Source organism: Amblyomma americanum, chromosome 11, assembly GCF_052857255.1.
Source record: "Amblyomma americanum isolate KBUSLIRL-KWMA chromosome 11, ASM5285725v1, whole genome shotgun sequence".
Lineage (NCBI taxonomy): Eukaryota > Metazoa > Arthropoda > Arachnida > Ixodida > Ixodidae > Amblyomma > Amblyomma americanum.
The window spans coordinates 17,472,028-17,492,609 of record NC_135507.1 but is presented as its reverse complement, the minus strand read 5'-3'; the positions used below and the strand labels follow the sequence as shown (position 1 = coordinate 17,492,609).

Below are 20,582 nucleotides of genomic sequence, written 5' to 3'. Positions count from 1 at the left end.
ACAACCTTTCACAGGAAGGAGAGGATGGAGAATAACAGCTAGGGGAATGCATGTGTATGGCGACATTGACAATGCAACCAATGGACACTGAAACTCCAATTAACATCCTGCAAATGTTTACGACGTCCGCAGGACGTCCATTGGTGTTTCAGTGTTCATTGTGCTTCAAGGACTGCACTAGTCAACTAGTCAACCACCCTTACAAGGCGAAGTGTGTGAGGTCCTGCACATTTCCTTGCAGGCAGCAGTACATAAAACCTCTCTCTTTCTCAGCTTGATGAGATGCACAGTTGAGTGAGAATTTGCAGCCACTGTGAACATTGCTGGAGGTTCACCAGCATGTTCATGTGCATTAAGTGCCCATAAGTGTCTCTTATAACATATTGAGTACAGTGCGATTGGGGCTGGAGCTTGCCTTCAACGTCTCAAAGAAAATGACTGACTCTAATTTCAGAACACGGGCAAGTTGGATCCATGCAAGTTCGTGGCCGTGACCAGTGCCAATGCGGCAAAAATCTTCAACATCTATCCACGAAAGGTAAGCGACAAAATAACCGGCATGAGGAAACAAGCGGGCAGTTGCTGGTAGTGGTGGTATTTACTTTCGAAAAGCAATTCCGCTCTCCATTCTATCATATCCATAGATGTGCACAGGTCTCTTCATAAGGGAAGGGTCAAAGTTCATAGTATGCACCCATTCATGTCATCTCGGTAGCAGTGAACAATGTGGTACAAAATTTGCGCCCCCTGTCCCATGTCTATTAGGGGGCCACTGCCTACCGTCTGCACATGTCTATGATCATATCACACACTTTGCAAATTCTGCAAAGAGTTTATGTCATTTACTTTGCAGAATTCCTCACTCTTGACATCTTTGCAACAAAAATGTTATGGTGGCTGAATGGCTGCACAGGATTACAATGCCAGACAAAACTAAAGCCACAGTGAAGCTCGCTCATATTCATGACCGCCACAGCCACTTCGACAAAGAAATAGTCCGCTGTTACAGCTTTTGTTGCTTACTGAACAATGAGCTAAACACAAGATGAAAAGGTTAGCTTGACAAAACGTTGCTTACGTTAGCAACTACTTTTCCTCCTGGCAGGGCAGGATCCAGGCCGGCTCGGATGCAGACGTGGTGGTGTGGGACCCCGAGAAGGAGCGTGTTTTCTCAGCGCAGACGCACCAGTCTGCGGGCGACTTCAACATCCTTGAAGGGTTCCGCTGCCGAGGCGCACCGGTCTTCGTCGTGTCCCAGGGGCGCATCGTCGTTGAGGGCGGCGAAGTTCACGCCGCCAAAGGCGTCGGCAAGTTTATTTCTATGGCGCCTGGCTGCAGCTACGTCTACTCGGCCGTCCGGCAGAGGGAGGTGAGTGCATACTTCTGCCCTTGGCAACTGCTGCTTGTTGTGACGTCATAAAACTTAATTCTAAACGCTCTAAGTCTCCGGCTTCAGTACCAAAGGCGGGACCAACCAATGGTAGTTAAAGAAGCAAAATAACCAACTTAGTGGATTGATAAAAATACTGGCCTAGTGGATTCGTCCAACTTCACTAGCAGGAGCGCAGAGACGGTGTACTAGATAGATGTTATACGAGGCCTATACGGCCTGCAAGTGTCATGATAACCCTTCATGCCTTTTTAAATCCCTGATCTAGTCTCTCGAGCACTCAGCTGAGCGCTTCTATTTCAACTGCAGGCAGCAGCCCCGCACAAGGTTGACCGATCGGCCCCGTCACCCGCACCGGAGGCGGTCGAGGAAGCGCCTGTGTCGCCCGCAGCGGCTGCGCCGGCGACACAGTCGACGCCGCCACCTGCGCCGTACTACAAGGAACCGCTGTTCCCAGCTACGCCACGAGAGTTCCACAGCCGCCCTTTGACCCGGAGCGGCTGCCGCAACCTCCAGGATTCCACATTCAGCCTCTCTGGTAAGTGTGCTTTCAACTACACTTTAAAGACTTAATTTCATATATAGGAAAAAAAAAGGAATAAGCTATCCTTTAACGCACTCCCTTTTAGAGGGGGGGTATGCTGCCGAAACCCTGGGGTTGATTTTCATTCCTAAAAATTCAAAATGCTTACGATTGGAAACGCAAACAAATTTCTGCTTTAAAACATGCAAATCCCTGTAGTCGGATACAACTCAAGAACAAAGCGATAGATGCCCCTCAAATAAAAGCCCTCCTGCCAATGGCATGGACTGGTCTTCATGAGGCCGAGGTTCGATGCCCCTCAAATAAAAGCCCTCCTGCAAATGGCATGGACTGGTCTTCATGAGGCCGAGGTTATTCCCCACCTCCTGGGATTTTTACCCTATAGGTCCAAGGGGATCGGTCAAGGGGGAGAATCGGTCGATGCCATTGGCTTGAGGGGCTCCTTTGATGGACATATGCCGCTTGGTTCGTGTATCCGACTAGTAAAGTGATTAAATTCTACTAGTGAACTTTTAACGAATTCTGATTCTGGTTGCAACGAATTCTGGTTGCAGTTAGAAATTTTTAGCTGGACATGAGGGATAGCGGAATTAGTTTTTAGAATCCAAAAACGTGATTATCTTCGCAGCTGTGGCTCAACTAATTTTGGCCATTTGTCACGCAGTTGAAAAACTGCACACCCGTGGCGTACGCGCAGCGACTTTCATTGAACCGCATCACTCCATGGTGCACATATCACGTGCCCTTCTCTCCCCTGCGTGCGCTGCGGTCGTCACCTCTCCTCGCTGCTACAGCCGAGGCACACTCACATAATAAACATCAATTTATCTTTATTCGCTACCCCTATAAAAATGTTCTTCAAAATTATAGACTCTGTTGACTTCCTATAGAAGTTTCCTTTTGTGTATTCATAGTTTATAAGCTCCATAGGCATGGTTCTACCAAATTCGTATAGCCACAAATGTGTAGATTGTCTATGCTACAGATATCTAAAAGCGTATGGCGATAAATATATAGTTTGTTACAGAATTTTAATAGACTTGATTTACAAAGGTTTATGGACATGCTATGGACTGTCTAAAGAAGTTTTTCTTAGGGCAGACTACAAACTACAAGCAAAAAACATTCTTTATCTCTAATTTTTTTCTTTGCCTTGCTTCCGCCTTGAATCCAGGCGCCCAAATTGACGACGACAAGGGCTCAAGGGCTGCCATCCGCGTCCACAACCCCCCAGGAGGCCGATCATCCGGTATATGGTAGAAAACCTCCTTCCACGGAAACCTTACACATTTCTCTGCCTCTGTGCGCTGACTGCCCCGTGCTGCCCATCTGGAAGTGGCGCTGATTCATTTTTTCCCCCTTTTTAACCTCTTCGCTGTGCGTGTGTTGTCCTTTTTTCGCAACCACTGCGTTTTTATTTACAAGTTACACTCCGCATTCGCCGAATAAAGTAGCATCAGTATCATGACTCGGGTGTTGTCATTCACTTCACGCTTCTTCTTTGCTGCTTATGAGCAAAATAAGCCGACATCATAGGCCGTCAAGCCAATGATGTCGCCCTATTGTTGTGACGTCGCAGCCAGTCTTAATTCATGAAGCTACCTGCCAGCCAACCTTGATATCACGCAGGGCACTGAAAAACCCTGAAATCCTTTTGATTGTTTAATTCCAAAGCAACAAATCTGTAAAGGTGGTCTTTAAGGGATGTTTGCCGCCCGTTATTGAGCCGTATCCGAATATAAATGAGCGTCATGTTTGGAAACAAATGTGGCGCTGGGGTCGGCAGTGACGCGGGGTGTAGGCAAAACAGCAGGCTGCCTATATACACCGCGCCACACGATGTTGCATTCGAAACGAACCGGCACGTGGGAATGCTTCAAAGCGTGCGCGTCACCTTTGCTTAGAAACAATTTTTTATGCCTGCAAAATAGTTCTGCGCTTTGGTCCACCTGTTCTGCGAACGAAATTACCATGCGCTGAACTGCAAGTAATACCATACGGCTGCGGCAGGCTACTACACTCATTAGACCGAAAGAAGAAAGCGAGGTATGCAGAGGAACTATAAAGGCGGTCAGCTTTCTGCAGCTGTGCTGCCAAGGCTAGACAGGAAAGAGAAGGAGAGGGGTTTTCAACCCTGTGCCCTGGGGAGTGGGTGCCTCAGCCCTGGCGACCACGCTATGTCTCTCCAACTTCACGCCTCCGCACCTCTATCCCGAACAGCCAACAACTAATGACATAGGGACAAAGGCCCGTCTTCTTCCCTTTCCTGCCTAGGCTTAGCTGGAGAGCCGCAGGAAGTTGACCGGGAGTATAGTCGCCTGTGGTTCTCATCTGGCCCCACGTAACATATATCCGATTGTTAGTGCATGGAAGGGAACCATGCGGAGAGGCTTTAGAAGCAGTTCCAAATGAAAAACCCGGTGTATGTATCCTATTTTCTCCGAGCCACTCCCCCCGGACAAAGCAGAAAATTACAGTTCACTTACGTGATCAGTTGCTTTGAATAAGGCAGATATGATCTTTCTATTCAGTCGAACTTTTTCGAGTGCGTGGTAAACTTAATGGAACACTTGCTTTATTCTGCTTGCTGAAAGAAGAAGAGTCGATATGCGTGGTCTTTTTCCGCTAGCAATATATGCAGGTTGCAAATGAAGGGACTTACTTTTATTTGTTCTGAACATGGGTTTGTGCACAGACAAAACAGGGGATGAAGTTCACAGCGGGCGACACAAAACGGCGAGCAGCGCAGAAGACGACCAGTCCAATCGAAGCGATCTCGTGCAGCGCGCCAGTGCTTAGTCTTTCATCGGTGCTTTGTCAGTGGTCTGCCTAGGCGGCATTCAGGCATGGCCGTCGTGGTTCGCTACATTATCAATTTTGGGCAAGCTGCGCAAGCACATATAAAGACGGTTTCCTGAGCTTCAAGTGGAAATTATGTTCACCCTGCTGCGCTAAATTTTCAAGTCATTCGACCTTCTTACTTCGCAATTGTCAATCAAATGCAAGCCATGACATTCACCATGCTGGCTTTTGGTGTAGTCTATGTTCTGTGCGCCAGGTGTGAATAGGCGCGTAGTTACGGAATTCTGAAATCGTGGAAACAGCACAACATTGACATTGTCGCGACCGTACCGATGTTCTATCTTTTTCTAGAAATTTCTATTCACCAGTGTCTAATATCTACGTGCTGTAGCTTGCCGAAGTAAAAACAGACAAATTACATGCCATGTTACCTTCAGAGTCTGCAACGTTGCGCTGAATGCCTCACTGTGCTGAGCGCTGAAGGCGTCAGGCAGCAGCTTTATATTTCCCTTTAGTGCGAAGAGATGCTCGGCAAGTAGCCCGCGTGACCGGGATCTGACACTGGTCTCTCTGCTTTCAGCTTGTGAGGGTCGCACTTCCCGCATAGGGAATATATATGATGTCTGAACTTGTCTTCGCAGGACGAACGACAGGACACGGACGAGTATAGGCAGGCATTCATTTCTGCACTGTTCGCCACGTGATTGGGGAACAATCATGCAGGTAAAGAATCGCGATCAAAGTGGTCAGTTTCCAAGCAATGACACGCTAGCTGTAGAGCCGATCCACCACGGATGGAGCCCACTCCCGATGGGACATACCCGCTACGAAACGCGTCCGCTCATGAGTCACATCCCCTCTGTAACACATCCACACCCCTGCTAGTCCGCCAGAAACCTGTGGAAACATGCCGTTTCTCTGCTAGTGCCTTTCAGCGCCTCCAACCGCAACACAACTTGGTGCCATATATCGCAGATTTTCAATACTATGCAAACACCACACACAGTACACTAAAAAAAAATAATTACACCCTTCACGGTGGGTTTCCATGTCGGTCACTTGCACCCCCCAAAATGGGTGTAAAGTATAGCAGTCACACCCATAAATTGAGGTGTGAGAAGTACAGTTGCACCATGTTCCAGACTGCTTTGCAGCATTCACATGTCTTGTTTGCTTTAGAGTTGTAAAAGCACCGACTGCTTTAAAAGGCGCTAGTCGTTTTTGTGGTGCCTGCGCTCTTGGAGGGAAGCTGAACACTCCTCTTGAAAAGTTGCCCACCACTTGCTTCAATACACACTAAAATTACGGCATTTCCAACTATAGGTATGATATCCAGATATACATGTCTTACCACATATCGGCATTTCTTTGCAGAGGAGTCGCATTTGTGATGTTCGCGTAATGTTCCGGATGTATTCTCTTTATATGTTTAAAAAAGAAAAGCTCCTCCATGGGGGCCAACCTTACCGGGCTGACACAATGCTAGCACGTGGCACGAAATTATGTCAGAGGAACACAACCAGTTTTAAGCATAAGTGGAATATCTCACAAAGCTATTGAGGTAAAAAGGTCAACACACAAGAGGCCACGGTCGCGCGCTCCAAGAACCCCAGGTGGCCGAAATTTCCGGAGCCCTTCACTACGGCATCTCTCATAGCCTTAGACACTTTGGGACGTTAAGCCCCAATAAACCAACATTTATATGCGCCGTTTAAGCGAGCCCCAATTTGTAACCAGTGGTGCTTAGCAGTTGAGCTATAAATTCAGTTATAAAGTTGTGTTACCGCAGATCACAGTTAAGACTGTACGCATCAAACCTGCAGCTATTGTTACATCAGAAAACTCCAACACCTTATACCATATTAAAAGCATGCTTGATGAACTACTGCAAAGCTTCTGAAAAGGTCTGATGAGCACCCATCGGTGGTGAGAATGCTGAGGCAATCGCACCAACCTATGCCATTGCATTAAACCTGTTGCATGGTGCTCCAGACTGGTGGTCTTTGATGAAATTGCGCCAAGACTGTGCCAAAATACTATTCCAAAGATCAAGATTTGCTTCAACTGCGAAGAAGCTGAGGCTACCGCATAAGGTGCACAACATATATGCGTGCACAGGTCCTTCCATAATAGGGGAGGGAGGGGAGCAAATTCATAGTGACACATTTTCACATAGGTGGGCATGAGCGCACTCATTTCGTCTCACTGACACTCTCGTCTAGGCGCGTGAGTGGGAGCTAGTGAATGTGGGTGCGAGCGGACGTGAGGGTAAGTGGACACGAATGTGGAGGCTAGTTTCACTGGTAAGTGGATGTGAATGGTTATGAGTGTATGTGATTGGATGTAAGTGGCTACGAGTGGTGGGTGGACGCGACTGCGAAGACTTCCGCGTGTTTTTCGCGACGGCGGTATCCGCTTAGATTTATGCATGTAATTGACAGGTGATGAGAGCAGATATTCGCTACCGAAGACGCTCGAGAGCGAGGCACCATGCCGGTGTCTGATTTTTCGAAGCAGAGCGTTCCGCTGGCAGGAGAACGACTGTCTTTCATTCCTGTTCGCCTTATCAGTTTAGCGTGGGCGCGGGCGTATATAGGCCCTTCGCAGGTGAAATGAGTCGCTACGTGTTGTTCCCAGCCCTTTATTCGAATTTCTCATTGCCACTGCGGGACGGATATGTGTCTAGTTGTGACGCAGGAAGCCAGACACTAACCTGCGAGAGCAGTACGATGTGCGCTGTCCGAGAATATGAGAAATGAAGAACCTGCACAACGATGTCATCGGATTTTCAGGTTTATTGTCCAACCTTTGCAACCGCCACAAACCCACATTTGCTCCGCGTTTCCGAATCTTCATTTCTTTCCAGCGGTAGCTTCGAGGCCCAACCTCGAAAGGCGCGCGAGCTGCGGCGCGCAATGCCGCTTTGCCGAGATAAGCAAACCGCAACGTGTTGTCGGGTCGGCGTGAGTAGTAGCCACGAGTTGAAACGTGGCGAAAGTAATCGCACTCGGCCCACCATTCAGACAAAAGCGAATGACAAGGCGACCAGTCACGTCGAGCTGCGCTCCAGCTATCGTCAGCGGCCGCGAACATATCGCAATATTATCTTGGCAACAGCGGCCAACACTTCGTGGCGCTGGCGTCGATCCAAGCCGGTCCAGGCCACGCTGCGGGGCGTTCGTGTTAAGCATGTTGTTGAGCGCCCTGACGGCAGTCGTGGAGGGCCCACGCCGGCAGTTTGCACGGCTGCGGGCTGCCTTGACTGGTTATCAACTGCATGCAAGCTTCCACAGCGTGTGTACAAGGAGCTGTTCAGATCGGTAGCATCCAATCCTCGCCACTGGGCGAGTGAAACTGTTCAAATGCGTTTTAGTTTGTTCTTTGTATTTCAAATATTGTAAGTGGAACACAGTTTGTTAGCGCCGCCGATTTCGAAATGCATTTTATTTCAATGCGATAGCATTTAATAGCTCATCAGCAAGGAAACTCGGACCCAACGTGGTGCCTCACGGGTTCGGCCGCTCGGCTACTGAACCGGGGTACCCGAGTTTGAACCCGACCACGGCGGCCGCGTTTCGATGGAGGCGGAAAGCAAAATGCGCCCGTGTGCTGTGCGATGTCAGCTCACGTTAAAGATCTTCAGATGATCGAGATTATTCCGAAGACCCCCACTACTGCTCCTCTTCTTTCACACCTTCCTCCATACCTTCACGATGCGGTCCAGGTGTCTTCCAAGAAGTATAACGCGTAAGACGCCATTTCCTCTCCTCAAAAAACACTAATTATTTATTATTCATTAGCAGCCTTCACATACAGTGGCGGCGCAGTAACAACAGATGGAAGATGATGAAGGCGATGGTATCCAACGCGCAGCGGGAGAGACTAGTGCTATAGAGTGCAGCGTTGGTCGAGTGGTAGATGACGATGGTAATGATGATTGAACATCAATTACTTAAAATCCGTGCTCATTCCTCTTATACCGGGAGTCCTTTCGATACTGCGCTGATCTTGCCCTATGGGTCAACGCCCCCTGAACTTTTTGGTCTAAGTAGGACAGCATTCCTTCCCACCACAAAATCGTCGGTCCTTCTGTCTCAACAAAGCATCCCTGTTGACGTGACGGCCGGTTCGAATCCCACTCTGGCTGGAGTATTTTTCTCAGCTGGCTATTTCAGAATATATCGGTTAATTACGCCCTAAAAGTCCAGTTCAAGCTCTCCCTAAAGTTCGGCTAAGGGCTAGCCGTGGTTTTCGGGTCATGTTCGCTTTAATTGGTCGAGAATGAGAGCTAAAAGAATATCGTACTTAAAACGCTGTGTCTTGCACTATAGACCGCCGCCATCGTCGCCCTCTTATAGAGAGGAAAAGAACCTTAGTCAGTGTCTGCACCAATCGGCAGGCCTGAAGGCATACAAAGCATCAGCTGTTTCGGTTCCTGAGGGCGTCGTGCTTGTGCGATAGGCTGGGATTTGGCAGCATGCACTTGGTGTCCTTGCTCCTAACCTTATCCCTCTCTTCGCTTTTGCATCTCGCATTCGCTTTCATTCAGTGAAGGGTAGCTAACCAGAAAAACCTTCTGGTTACCCTCCTGCCGCCATCTCCCCCCCCCCCCCCCCCCTCTCCTCTCTATCTCTACACTCGTTGCGTGGACTATTGGTGGACAGCAGTTGAAATGCGACGCTGACCGTCCTGTTTTCATATTTCGCACCTCCTTAGCCCGTCTTCGGAGCTTTTCGATGAGCCTCGGCACCGTGCTAGCCTTCGCTTCTCGAACAACGCGGCACTGATCGCCCTAGAAATCGCAGAACCGGTGACCAGGCGCCATAGTGAAAGGAGGATCTCAGCGAACATTGTACACTCGGGATCAATTTGAAGCTGATCGCTTGGTGAATCCTGTGCAGGGTACACTCGACGCTTGGTGCTACGTCACTGTAAATTTCTCTCTCTCCTTCATGAGCTTAATGTACTCGAATAATGCGTTCTGTCGCAATTGATTTTTGCCAGAAGGCCGGAAAAATACATGGGCATAGCTGGTGCCTTAACACTGGCCCCTATCCTTCGGTGCACACTTTAAGGAAACTGGTGGTCACGGTAAAGAGTTGTTCGGCTTCTAGAGGCCGGCAAGGGCCAATTAGTGGGACGAAACATATATTCGCAACGTGCTTTCTTTCGCTGTTTACACTGTGGTAGCGTTCAAGGACAGCCGATCAAGTGAGCGCGGTTTCTTCAATAGCCAACCATATTCTGTTGCCGTCTCTACTATCGCGATGAACAGGTGACATGGCGCTTGCTTGCAACAGCCTGAAAAAAGTCAGTCGAGTGCGATAGTGCGATAGCCTGAAACTTAGGTGACACAATGCGATCAGCCGCCTAAAAAAAATAAACAAAGGTTTCACAATAGCATCAGTTGGAACACTTGCGATGTAACACTGAAGATAAGGCCAGCCGCTTCTCGGCACGGCTGGCGAGAATCGGCGAGACTGGGCCCAAGCCTAACGGGCAGCAGCGATGCGGCGGCAGCAGGGCGTCGCCCTTTCAGTGGTGCTCGGGTGCAATTTTCGTAATTATTCGTGACGTCGTTGGCAACTGACATTGACTGAATGAACTAATGAGACGCTTCCTGTGTCCATCGTCGAACTGTGATGTCGTGTGAAACCCTGTGTTAGCTGGGGCCTTGGAACTATCGTCAAGTTATGGCCTGACAAAGAACTTCTGCGAAAGTTCCACTGCTGCCAGCTTGTCATCGAAGTGCGGTGTTTTCGGCGTCGCCTCTTCAAAGGGTGGACTCGGCTTACATGGATGACGCCTCCCCAAAGCTTCATCCTCGGCGACTATAACGGTAAGTGCGCGTTTACAATTCGTTAGTTCTGCAACTCGCACTGTTGAATTCGCGAGTTTAGCAATACTCGAGCTTTCGTTAGAGTGGAAAGCGCGTTGAACGCACATACTAGCATACCGTAACGACCTATATTTACACCAGGAGATTTCTTGCGCCAGTCGCGGAGGCATAGCTGCAAGCAATGATAGGCAGCACGCAGTGATGTGTAGCTGAGAGGTGACCATCATACTGATCAAGAACTTACAGGTACGCCCAGACGCGATCGTCTGTTCTATAAAGCAAGAAGGGAAGTAAGCACCGAAGTTGGCGCTCAGCGCGTAGTGCATGCAAGATTAGGAACTAGAAGCACTGTTCTTTCCGATACTGCAGGGAACCAGCCTTCGTACCAATGGGCTCAAGCATCTCCCGTAAGAGAGCGGAAACGAAAGGCGGGGATATTAGCCGGGAGAGAATACCGGTTCGATACCCTGCTCTGGAGGAAATGGATGAAAGGACGTCATGGTGTATGAGCGCTATTCTCTAAAGAATGAAAAGCCGTTCCCCTTCATAACATCGCAGAAGCCTTAAATTTTTGGGTCACAAGAAGGCACACGATTGGCTCTCATCGGCACGCTTTCGAGTGATCGTCTTTCATATCGATTTCACTGGACGGCATATGTCGAGGAGGAGGCCCCAAGTTTCGCCGCGACTTCAGCATACTCAGGTTGCACTAATATGAACTGTGTGCGGAGGGCATTTTTCTGCCTCACCTTGACAACTGAGCACGCACCGCTTTAATAAGTCGCAATTAGTACACAGTACCAGAGAGCCTTCGCAACGTTGTTGCAAGCACTTGGCGGGAAATTCCCAACTATTCGGCTCTGTCATACGTAACCCTATCGCGTGTCGCACAGGTTGGCATTAACTCGTCGGTTTAGAAAGCATTGTCGCGTTCTTTTTTATTTTTTATCTTTTTTGATCAGTCACAGGGATAAGCTGGACCACATTCGTGCAAGCTATCGCAGACGCGATGCGCTGCCGAGTTAAAACTCTATTAGGATTCGTTCGGTTATCTTATTATATAACACTTTGCGCGATTATCTTTCCCCTCGTCATTCTTGTTCATCACCGCCGACGCGCGGCCTTGGCATCGTCTTTTCGCCATTGCTCGCGTGTGTGCGCTAGAAGTGATTAGAAGGCTGGCAAAATATCGCAGTTTTCCGCATATGGTTTCGCAAGGTTCGAAATTGTTTGCGAAGATGCATGTATATATACGGCCTTTGTCAAAAACAAGAAGAAGAGGAAGAAGACTTTATTTCCACCATGTGCAGTACACAGATGGAGGACGACGGAAAAAAAGCCGTCAATAGGCGGCTTGACGAGTCCGTCGCCCCACTTAATGAGCAGCATTTGGTCAACAGCAATCAATTCATACCGTCCAACAAAAGAAAATGAAAACACTTGATCAGTGCAGAACAGAAGCAAAACAGAGTGGTCCGAAAAATGAAATCCCAGGATAAGTAAAATCAGTTATTCATCCTCAGTAAACATAGAGCGAAGCTTAGCAGCGGAGCAAATAAATAAATCAAAGTTAGTAGACAGATAATGGTTTAACAGTGATGGTAAAGAATAACATAGGCGTTCGATGCCAGAGTTCAAACGGGGTGCAACGATTTTCTAACATTTTCCATGTCTTGTAGCATAATATTGTTCATTCTTTTCTAAATGTGCCAGAGTACCAAAGTTATGTATGTTATATCTTACTTCATATTTAAATCTAGTACTCAGACGGTAGAGATATAGTTTATGAGCCATAATGACATGCGCTCTATGAAAAAAACCTGCAGTTGTTGCATTATAACCGGCGTTGTACACATGACGTAGGTATCGCTTCTGCATGACAAATTTTTTGTAGGTTAGAGAATGTAGTTGTACCCCAGACAAGTTGGCAATAGTTAACATGTGAATAAAAGAGTGAATTATAAACCAATAGTTTAAGTTTTGTAGAAAGAATGTATCTGAGACGACCAATTACTCCAGTTATCCGAGCTAAATTTGTCACTAGTAAGTTCACATGAGTTTCCCAGGACATGTGAGCAGTAAATGTCACACCAAGGCTTTTGAAATGGTCAACAATGTCAACAGGACGAGAGTTAAAAATAATGTCGGCATGAGCAAGGAGTGGCTTATTCTTTGCCCGAAAGATAACGGCTTTTGTTTTATTTGTGTTAATTGTCATATAATTATAGGACGACCATTGTTGTAGTTGAACTATTGTGTCATTGCAACTAGAGATAAGTTGATCGATATTATTACCAGAGAAAAATATGCTAGTATCGTCTGCGTATATGATAAATTTGGCATCCTGGTTAATATTAACAATGTCATTTATATAAAGGTTAAAGAGCAAAGGCCCCAATATGCTACCTTGTGGGACACCACAAGCCAGTGGTAGGACTTGTGATCGAGAGTTATTAATTTGGACTACTTGTCGCCGGTGGGACAAATATGACCGCAGTAAATGTAACGCACATCCACGTACACCATTAATATCCAACTTATTCAATAAAACTTCATGATTGACCAAGTCAAAAGCCTTGGAGAAGTCAACAAATAAGCCAACCACGATTTTCTTGTTCTCAAATTGTGTTAAAATATATTCTTTTTGGTGAAGCAAGGCTAATTCAGTTGACATATTCTTCCGGAAACCAAATTGGTAAGGTGTTAATACATTGGAGGTTTCGATGAAATTCAAAACCCTGCAATGAATTATTTTCTCGAAAACCTTTGAAAAAATCGGCAATATAGATACAGGCCGATAATTGCCCAATTCGTTTCGATTCCCCTTTTTAAAGAGCACTACTACTTTGGCAACCTGCAACTTTACTGGGAATATAGACGTAGTTAAACACATATTAAAATATTCGTAAGAACTGGTGCAATTACATCTGCGACGTATTTGACGGGTTTTATTTGAATTTCATCGATATCCCTACTGCTGCTGTTGTTTAAACTTCTAATTGTTTAAATCACTTCCTGCACTGTGACTGGCTGTAAAAATAAAGTTCTATCATTCCTCCTGTTCATATATTGACATGCGTTGTGGGAACTACCTGGTGTACTCATATTTGTGAAAAAAGTGTTGAAAGCATCAGCCAGTTCCGCCCCTTGCAAGTCCTTGCCCTTAATAGTAAGTTTGGACATGCAGCTCCTGCTATTACCACGGCGTAGTAACATATTTAGTTTGTCCCAAAGCAGTGCGCTCGGTGCATTTTTGACATCCACAAAAGATGAGAAGTAATCTTTGCGCTCAATGCACAATTTCTTGGTTAGTTCGTTTCGATATTGTTTGAAAATCGTCAAGTCATTAAGGTTACGCGTGCGAAGAAATTTTCTGAACAGTCTGTCTTTTGTTCTCATTTGTTGGTAGAGTTCGTATGTTACCCATGGTTTCCGAATTTTCCTATTTCTTTGGCGCTTTTTTACAGGAAAGTGAACTTGGTAAAAACCTTTAAATATATCTAAAAATGCATCATAAGCATTGTCAGCATCGACCAAAGTCGGGACCTTTCGCCAGTCTACTTGAATCAATTCTTTTCTGAATGCATCGAGAGCCGCGTCAGTTACTGGCTGGTAAAGGTTACTGGCTGGTAACAGATGTGTAAAGTTACTGGCTGGTAACAGGTGTGATTCCCTGAAGATGTTGTGCAATTTCTTAAAATAGGCTTTTTGAGTTATAAGAGCATTTTTTTCTCCTTAGCATTGTCAGCGGTATAGCTAATCAGTAGGATGGTTAACTAAATTCTTTAATTATTATTCTCAGTCACAACTAAACGTTCTGCTCAAGCCTAGTGACTAGTTTTGCTGATGTGTTCTGCACTCAGCTTTCTTGCTGCATTGAATGGCGTTGGAGTACTTTATCAGGGGGTGAAACTTCCTACACTTTCCAGCGGCCACGATTTAGAGACCGAATCGCTAATTCGTTCTTCAGTTACATTCATATTGAATGGTGTACGAGTTATCTCTATGGCAACGGATGGCTGATACACGTGGGCGCGGGAGTGTTCGCATGGCATCTGCTTCACGTCCGGACTGGTCCGAAATCGGGCTCGTAGGGGAGGTGGGTGGGTGTATCGTCGTCCGTCTGCTGCGCGCGGCCGCGCGCCGCGCTTTACTTCGGATTTCGTGCAGCCTTTCTTTGCTGTTGTGGCATGTTAAAATTGGTTGCGCTACTAGTCAACAATGGCAACCGCAGCGCTAGGCCAATGTATGGAGAACAGAGAACATTTTTCGTGGTTTTGTTGACACATATATCCATCACTTTACTTTCAGTAAAAACAAATATATATTTTTCAAAATACACTACGTTGTTGGAGATGAGGGGCCCTAGAGTGAGCTGACTCCTCCAGCGCCGCAGGTCCCTTCTCCGAATGACGTTGCCGGACTTGTTTATGAAGGAAACTGTAAAGGGGGTTTATTTTACATTATTTACAAGATTTAGGAACCCATTGGCGGATGATGGGGGAAGGTCGGAGGATCTCAGAAGATCTGAGCATGATCGAGGATTCCTTCTCATGGCACTCGTCGTCCGGTTTAAAAAGGGTCCGGTCCCTAGGATTCCCCAGGTTCGAGGAGGTCTTCGCCAGGTTGGGCGTGGCCTAACTTGCGCTGTCGTACACACACGCACCACTTCACATAGGGACACGCCCCCATCACATGCCTCGCCGGAGAGAGAGGGTGCCGCTGGACAATCGCCCCCACCAGAGAGAGTGTTGTCATCGCGTCCGAACGACAGTTCTCACGCTGTCAAGCCGGACACGTCTTACGGGAAGTCCGAATGGGCGAGGCGCCGGCGAGCAGGCACAGTTGAAGGGGTGAGCCACCCCTGCTCGGTTTTAGCGGTCGTTAACTGCCTCCGTACCGCACGGTCGATCTTCCGAGAACAATGTTGTTTACAAACGGCAGCAGAGTCCTCCGTCTCGAATCCAATAAACCAAACGGGGACCGGCCGTGGGAACCAAGATGCCTATCGCCGTGCAGTGACCCCGGCTGCAGGCGTCCCGGGCCGACTACGCAGCTGAACCAGGCGGGCTGTCGCCAGAAACCTTACAACGTGTATAGAATACAGCAATCTGTACAATACAGGTAATGTGTGTCGATGCACCAGAGGTGTCAAATTTATCTCAAACTGACATTTAGCTCAAACTGAGCAACTGACATTTTAACTATATCATTTCGTGCATCATTCACGTATTACATATGCGATCATCCTTGCACAATTTTCAAGCGATACGGAAGGATCAGTCAGTGCACAGTGAGTGCACGCAATTTAAAGCATGCACGATGTAGCTCACAATTATAGACAATTGCAAAAAAAGTTTAGTACTTACGCAAACGCGTGAAAGCAAACCACTATAACGCAATGTCCTTCACTCTCTATGCTGATATATGCGACACCAATAAAATTCAGTGAACAAACGCTTGCATAATTGTTTCCCACGATATGCCTACTCTTGCGGACGAAACCGGATGACTGTTTCGTCAAGAGCTGCGACTAAATCATTGTTCATGATGAACGGCTCCGAAATGAGCGGCGGCTCACGAGAAGGCGGCCGCAGGCAGCTGTTCCCGTCGTATCCGCGCGGGTCTCGCGGCACTCTTCGCAGTTTCGAAGGTCACGAGCACAAAACCAAACAGCACCGTACGTAGTTGTCGCAGCACCGAAATCGCGAACACAAGTTGGAACACGGCGCCAAAGTGTCTGTGAACGGCGTCGCAAAGCAGGCGACAGCGCCCGAGATAACGCGCAGCTGACGGAGTTCGCGTAACACACGCAGAGGATGCGTGGCGGTCGCAACGGCCGCGCGGGTCAGAAACTCAAAAAGGATAGAGTCTAAAAGAGAGAGCGAGAGCCCGTTTCTCCTTTCAGAATCTCCTTGCGGTTAGATCTTCTTCACTACAGACGTTTGCAACGGAATGTGTACGGAATTATGGCTTCATCGGAAGGAAGGAAAACGCTTATTGAGCTCTAGAGAGTAGGCGAGCAATTCAGCAGAGATTTTTCTATAAGCCGGACGGAAGTAGCTCCCGCTGGCCTCCCCCTGACTTTGTCTTGAGTGAATTCGGCCTAAAGTAATCGCCTGCAAATCGCCAGACTATATACTATTCTGCTCAGCATTCACTTCAGCCAACACCACCTAGTTGAGTTGAGTGGTTGTAAACTACAGACTAGGTGGTGTTGCTTCAGCGCGTACATTCGCCGACGCGCTTTCTTCACGTTCACGCGCTTTCTTCACGCTTTCAACATTTTCTTCACGTTACAGATAAAAGTGCAGATGACCTTCTCCTAACATTATGTAGACATTTAAACAACACCAATGTAACATATGTCGAAAATAATGAGGCAACCCTGCTCGAGCATGTAGGCCAACCAGTGTGACAATTCTATCAACGCTATGCGAGGATCGGGGACGCCACGGTGGCTCAGTGGTTCCTGCGCTCTTCTGCTGACCCGAAAGACGCGGGTTCGATCCCGGCCGCGGCGGTCGAATTTCGACGGTGGCGAAATTCTAGAGGCCCGTATACTCTGCGATGTTAGTGCACGCTAAAGAACCCCAGGTGGTCGAAATTTGCGGAGCCGTTCACAATGGCGTCCCTCATAGCCTGAATCGCTTTGAGACGTTGAACCCCCATAAACCATGCTTTGCAAGGGCAAGCAGCGATGGCGATACTTCATTTCCACAACAGGGCACAATATGAAACTAGTATAGACTCACCTCCGCAAGGATGCAATGTCGTCAAGCTTATACGGCCATTGCAGAGGAGTGTGCTATGAGTGATTGTGGCGAAAGGGTAATAAGCGAAGTTTTCGAACAAAGTAATGGGGTTGCATGTGCACGTTACCTATGGCGGGCATAATCTGAGATTTGGTTCTGAAGTACTGCTAGCTGAAAAAAATGGTTTACTGTAAAATTTGTGGACAGCCCTCTGGAACCCAGTGCTCGAAATAAATTTTTAATGTTTTATAGGTATGACTGAAACATGATAATGTTTAAAAACAGTAATCACATTCTGCTTACATTGAACGTTAAAGGAATGTTTATCCTGTAAAACATAACATTAGTTGTTATTGTTTAACTTTACAAGAAAAATTAAAAGTCAGGATTAGAATAATATTTACTTACTTTCAATGTTAAACTCATTTTTTAGATGTTACATATAGCCTTTTATATAATAATATTCGACGTTAATTTAACATTTTAATGTAACAATGTTCCTGAACTTACAAAACGTTTTTATAGATTGTTCTAATGTTCAGTGCTACCGGGGCGTGGCCAGCGTATCGCATTTGGCACGTGTGTGTGTGGGGGGGGGGGCAACTTTATTTTTTAAAAATACCAAAAGGTCATCAAGGGTGGGCTCCTAATTGTCCAAGAGTCCAGGGGCCTGGCCTTCACGGAGAGCTCTGTACACTTACCATATGTTTGGCCAGCTGGTTGAGCAACTCGCAGAGTAGCATCCCGTGAGGAGGTGGATGGGTTGGGTATAGGAGGAACTTCCACAGGTTGGGGCATTCCCACGGGTAGTGTATGAAGGTGGCCTTGGGCGTCCCACGTGTTGAGCAGAGTGGGAAGGTCAAGGCACGTAGGTTGCGATGAAGGAGGTACGGTGAGATGTATCAGTTTGCCCGCATTGCCGCAGACTGCACCGCATTTTTAATTTAGTGCATGGTGAGGCTGTGAGAGGGCGAGCGGCTGCTTTTCTAATAAGTCGTGCTTTGATGCTACGTGAGTAGAGCGCGGGAGGTTACCTGCGTGGGTCTGGGTGTCCCATCATTCGGGGCCCGGAAGGATAGTTCTTGAGCCAGCGCATGAACGCGCTTATTACCGGGGATCTAGGCATGCGCAGGAACCCGTGTGAGGGTTATCTCCTGGATAAGCGTGTGTCCTGATGCGAGAATGTGTCTGGCGGTTGATTTGATAACAGTTTGCTGATAGTGACAGTACGCAGCTTGCGAGACGGTGCAGATACCTGTGATGTTGGGATCTTAAGCATGTATCAGCAGCAAGGCGACGGCCGTGCCTTCAGCCGTGATGGGGCCATCCCCGATAGGCGGCGACCGTGGTATAATAGCCTGGTAGGTTTGGTTTATGGGGGATTTAACGTCCCAAAGCGACTCAGGCTATGAGGGACGCCGTAGTGAAGGGCTCCGGAAATTTCGGCCACCTGGGGTTCTTTTACGTGCACTGACATCGCACAGCACACGGGACTCTAGAATTTCGCCTCCATCGAAATTCGACCGGGATCGAACCCGCGTCTTTCGGGCCGGCAGCCGAGCGCCATATCCACTCAGCCACCGCGGCGGCTAATAGCCTGGTAGGGTGTGTTGAGCCGCGTCTATATAGATGTCGGGTCTACCTCTGCAGTGTTTAGTGTAATACTCAGCTCTGGCCTGGCGTCTGTCCCGGTGTATATAGCTTGGGGTTCATATTTCTGGACAGAGGTATACGGCGCGCAGTTGGTTATGGATGTAAGGTGGGTTGATTTGATTGCTGAGGGAAGGTGAGCATGTGAAAGGGGTCAGGTGACGACGCCGTAGGAGGTGTTGACCGGTTTCTGTGCGGGTTAGTCGACGTATCTGGTTGCTTCGTTGGGCTTCGAGTAGTTCCGAGATAGTTTTGCAGGTTCCCGTTACGAGTAGTGATCTGCGCTGACTGCGATAGGCGGAGCACTGATGTGGTCGCCTTTCTAATAAAAAGTTAAGCTTTGTCTTGTTTCGTTCTTTTTTTTTGGGGGGGGGGAAGTGATAATGAACGTGATAAGTCAGGCGGCTGGTGATCAGGGCGTCTGTCATATTAAGTTTCCCTCTCCGACAGGTCGTGGTTGCGTGTGGCCACTCTGCGGATAAGGCCCGCAATTTGTTTGGTTTGCTTGCACAGTAGTTGTAGAGTGAAGGTTGCATCCAAAGTCCTGTATAATAGAGACCGAGGACCTATGGAGTCAGGGACGTTGGAGTCCAAGGAGTCTATTGACCAGGGGTATGTGGTCGTCGTACAGGTGGAGGTGTGTGCGTGGATACCGGGAAAGCGGTCTGGTCATCAGCAGTTCCGATTTGGGCGGGGAGCAATTAAGGACAATAGTAGTCAGGTTTGAGGTGTTGATATCACCTGCCAATTGAGAAGTGCCTTGCACCTGTCCCATGGAGTCTTAAGTCGTCCATAAGGAGACATCAGCTTAATTGCCGCTTGGAGGTCAGGTATGTTGCTGTGCTGTTTGGCCAACAGGGCTAGGGCTACATTAAATAGGAGGGAGGAGAGAATGGTTCCTGGTGGAGTGCCCCGGTTCGGGAGGGAGAATGAAGGTGGTGATATAGCGCCGAGCTGATTTTGGCCGTTCATTGTGTCAAGAAAGCTTGGATGTAGCGCAATATGTACGACCCGCAGCCCGTGGTGGCCATAGTGCGAATATTGTCTAAGGCTTTTTGAAGGTCCGGGGCGAGAATTGCGCGTGTGCTGGCCGTGTGCTTCGTGTTGTGGAATGTTTTTTTTTTCAGCGATTATTAGCAGTATGTCTTGTGCCGAGAGATTGGAAAGAAAGCCGATTTGATTTTTGGATAGGAATTCCGAGACTTCTATTGTGCTAAAAAAAAAAGTGGTGTTCCGCGGACGCGTGATACCAACGCCATATTGTCTGCCATAGTCTAGCGCAACTCAGAGTATCGCTTTATATTTCGCGTAAACAGTCAATTAGCTCAAATTATTTATGCAAAATTTGTCATTTTCATTATGTGCACAATAGCGCTTTCTCAAATTTTGTTCTCAAATTAAGTGCTCAAGTAGTAACAAAAGTGCTCCGCTAAAGGGCCAAAAGAGTAGTTGCAGTAGTAAGTATTTAATGTAAAATAAAAGGAAAAAGGAAGGTAAAAGACTTTTGCTAACCGCGGCATCTGCCATCACTACGGCGGCGGCACGTGAACTGGGGCAGCGGAAATAAATGATAGCAGGCAGTTTGCAGAAGTGAAATGATAG

At 47.5% G+C, this 20,582-nt stretch overlaps 2 protein-coding genes across 2 annotated transcripts in view; both read left to right on the top strand.

Annotated features, from left to right (window-relative positions):
• The window catches only part of CRMP (Collapsin Response Mediator Protein), a 44,513-nt gene extending 41,111 nt beyond the window's left edge, over positions 1-3,402 (top strand). Inside the window, exons 9-12 of the mRNA XM_077644420.1 lie at positions 455-538; positions 1,106-1,369; positions 1,700-1,928; positions 3,109-3,402. Of these exons, the coding sequence (XP_077500546.1) occupies positions 455-538; positions 1,106-1,369; positions 1,700-1,928; positions 3,109-3,194 (663 nt within the window). The 3' untranslated portion in view covers positions 3,195-3,402. The remainder of the gene's footprint in view (positions 1-454; positions 539-1,105; positions 1,370-1,699; positions 1,929-3,108) is intronic.
• Positions 3,403-10,237: 6,835 nt separating this feature from the next.
• The window catches only part of LOC144110951 (uncharacterized), a 52,645-nt gene continuing 42,300 nt past the window's right edge, over positions 10,238-20,582 (top strand). The window contains exon 1 of the mRNA XM_077644022.1: positions 10,238-10,575. Coding sequence (XP_077500148.1) covers positions 10,536-10,575 — 40 coding nt within the window. The 5' untranslated portion in view covers positions 10,238-10,535. The remainder of the gene's footprint in view (positions 10,576-20,582) is intronic.